The 2654-nt window shown below is 47.1% G+C and overlaps 1 protein-coding gene across 1 annotated transcript; it reads left to right on the plus strand.

Annotated features, from left to right (window-relative positions):
- Window positions 1-1181: 1181 nt before the first annotated feature.
- AK88_02878 (uncharacterized protein) lies at window positions 1182-2147 on the plus strand (the record flags this gene model as incomplete). The annotated part of the gene is made up of 3 exons (XM_012480501.1): window positions 1182-1364; window positions 1495-1809; window positions 1983-2147. The coding sequence occupies 3 exons, from the start codon at window positions 1182-1184 to the stop codon at window positions 2145-2147; spliced, it is 663 nt and encodes a 220-aa protein (XP_012335924.1).
- Between the last annotated feature and the right edge of the window lie 507 nt (window positions 2148-2654).

The following is a 2654-nucleotide window of genomic DNA, read 5'->3' on the forward strand; positions in this document are numbered from 1 at the left end:
AAAAAAAAAAAAAAAAACAAAAAAAAAAATGAGATAAGACAACCTTCCTTCTCTCTCTCTCCACTTTCCCTTGCGACACAAACAAGTGTTCACTTGTCACAAGCACTATCCCATTGTCTACCCTCAAACGCTTTACCATTGTTTACGTATTTGTGTCTTTTCGTATAAATGTCACCCATTTTTCAACTCTTCAAAAAAAGGTCCCAGGGAAGGAAAAGGGGGCAGAAGCAAGAGAGGAGGGGGGGCGGGTCCCCAAAACTTTTGCAAGCTTTTCGGGCGAGTGTGAAAAAAAATATATAAAAAAAATGACCGCTCTGCCCGTTTGTTTCCTCGATGGGCCATCAACAAGAAGAGAATACCAACGCACACGCGTAAACGTTATTCACCTGCGCGCAGAAGCGAGCGTATATGAAAAAGCGTGTATTGCGCGTGTACCCGTGCGCGTTTGCTTAATCCATCACACTGCGTACGTGGCTCCTGTGCCAGTCCATGCTCACCGCGCGAAACGTTCGCTCGTCACTCCCTTTTAAATTGTACGTTTTAAAGTGACGTCCGTGTAACTGTTCGATCCAATTGAGTTGCCCCTTGGGAAAAAAAAAAAAAAAAAAAAAAAAAATTGCTGAATGGTAGGCGCTTTTAATGGACGCAAAAAATTGCCCAGCGCTACACGTCAGCCAACCAATAACGCTGAACGACGCAGAGTGAAGGCCTTGTATTTGCGAACACACAAAAAAGGAGTCACCCCAACACGCTTACGTGGACCAAGTGTGAAAGGCGACAACGTTTAGCCATACGACTGATTTACGCAAATGTATTTAATTCTGTCACTTGGTTACGTCTGCACGGGAGTGTCGGAGCGGGCGAGCGACGTGTACGAAGAAGCACCATATTGGGAAAGGACACATAACGTGGGATACTGCGCGGACAGGGAGAAGAGGACATACCCCCCTTGATGCTCTGTTTTGTGACACTCCTTTATGATCCCCTATAATCCTTTTTTGTCACTCTTTTTTGTTACCCTTTTTTTTTTTTTTTTTTCATGAATGTTCCGCCAGAACATGCGAATGTAGCCTTACCCCTGCACGTGAAAAAGGTCGGCCCAGTTAAAGGAGCCCCAGCGGGATAAAACTTTTTTGGGTCTCTTGTAACCCCCCCTCCGCTGGAAGGACTGCGAATCGAGAATGGGGGGAGACGGAGGAAGTTTGCCCCAGAGGGTGGACTTGGTTCGAATGAAACACAAGAGACTAAATGAAAGCACAGGCAGCCTGGGCTATGGCAAAAACACCCTCGTGACGGTGAACCAGTGCAGGAACAATAAGAAGGAGCTGAAGGAGCATTACATGAGTCACTGCGCGATCTCGCAGGTGGGCCCAGAGTGGAGATGATATAAACTGGAGAGTGGCGCTGATTTGCCCATTTTGAGGGGCGTTCCCTGTTTCGCTGCGCCTGCCCCCACCGAGCGATTCTCATCCTGGCCGCGCTTCCCCCCTGTAGGAATCGCTCAAGGACCCCTTCTTCTGCTGCCGCCTCGGATACCTGTACAACACGGAGCACATCTTGAACCTCATTTTGGCCAAGCAAGGCAAAAAGAAGAAGAAACGCAAAATGGACGACACGCACTACGAAGCATTTGGTCACATCGAGTCCCTTAAAGACTTGGTGCTCTGCAAAAATAAATTAAATGAAGAGAACAAATTGGTTTGCTCCATCTCGAACGAAATTATTAATCCCTCCTCCGGGGCCATGTGCCTCTTCTCCTGCGGCTGTGTATTCTCCAAAAAGGTCTTCAGTCATGCGAACATCGCCAAGGTAGGTGTGCGCGCAAAAGGGGGGGGGGCACGACGTGCAGCATTGAATCGCGGTGTGTAGGACAACTCACATAGATGTGATTTCCCCCCCACCTACACACTTTACTCGTTCATCCATATCCTTTTTATGGTCTGTGACTCACCTCTGCTTCTCACCTCTTCTTCCCCCCGCAGGAAAATGCGTGCACAGCGTGCAACACAAAATTCAAACCCAGTGACGTGATCGAAATTGCGAACGTGGAGCAGCCCCTCATCGGAATGAAAAAAAAAAAAAAAATGAAAACAAAAAGTGAGCAATTGGATAAGGCAGAAGGGAATGACAAAAGCCAAACGGGATAAGAAGCGCCACAAGGAACAGAATTCAAACAAGTGACCCGCCGGTGAAGACGTCCATACGGGTAGGGGGTAAACTAAGAGGTTGGAAAAAAAATAACCAACCCCCATGCAGTTACCTCGAGTAGTTACCCCCTCGTGAAAAAGGAGAGAAGCGGAATGGCTAATCGAGTTCGTCTGTCGGAAAAAACACCCTGAGGGATGGAAGAAAGACAACCAGTGACACCCCCGGACGGGTTAACTTCACCTTTACTCAACCATTGGAAGAACGTTCGTGGGTCTCGTGTGTGCATATACACATGTGCGCTCTTTTTTTTTTTCCCAGCTCTCCGTTTTGATTTACCCTAGTGGGGTCCTAACTACTTACTTTAGTCCCCCCCATGAATCCCTCTTGAGGTTTGTTCACGCCCATTGGGGAGATTAATTAGCTCGCGTGGATATGTGTACGAAAGTGCCTCTCCACGAATACCCGTTTGTATTTTTTTTTTTTTTTTTTTTTTTTTTTTTTTTGTG

Source organism: Plasmodium fragile, assembly GCF_000956335.1.
Source record: "Plasmodium fragile strain nilgiri unplaced genomic scaffold supercont1.30, whole genome shotgun sequence".
Lineage (NCBI taxonomy): Eukaryota > Apicomplexa > Aconoidasida > Haemosporida > Plasmodiidae > Plasmodium > Plasmodium fragile.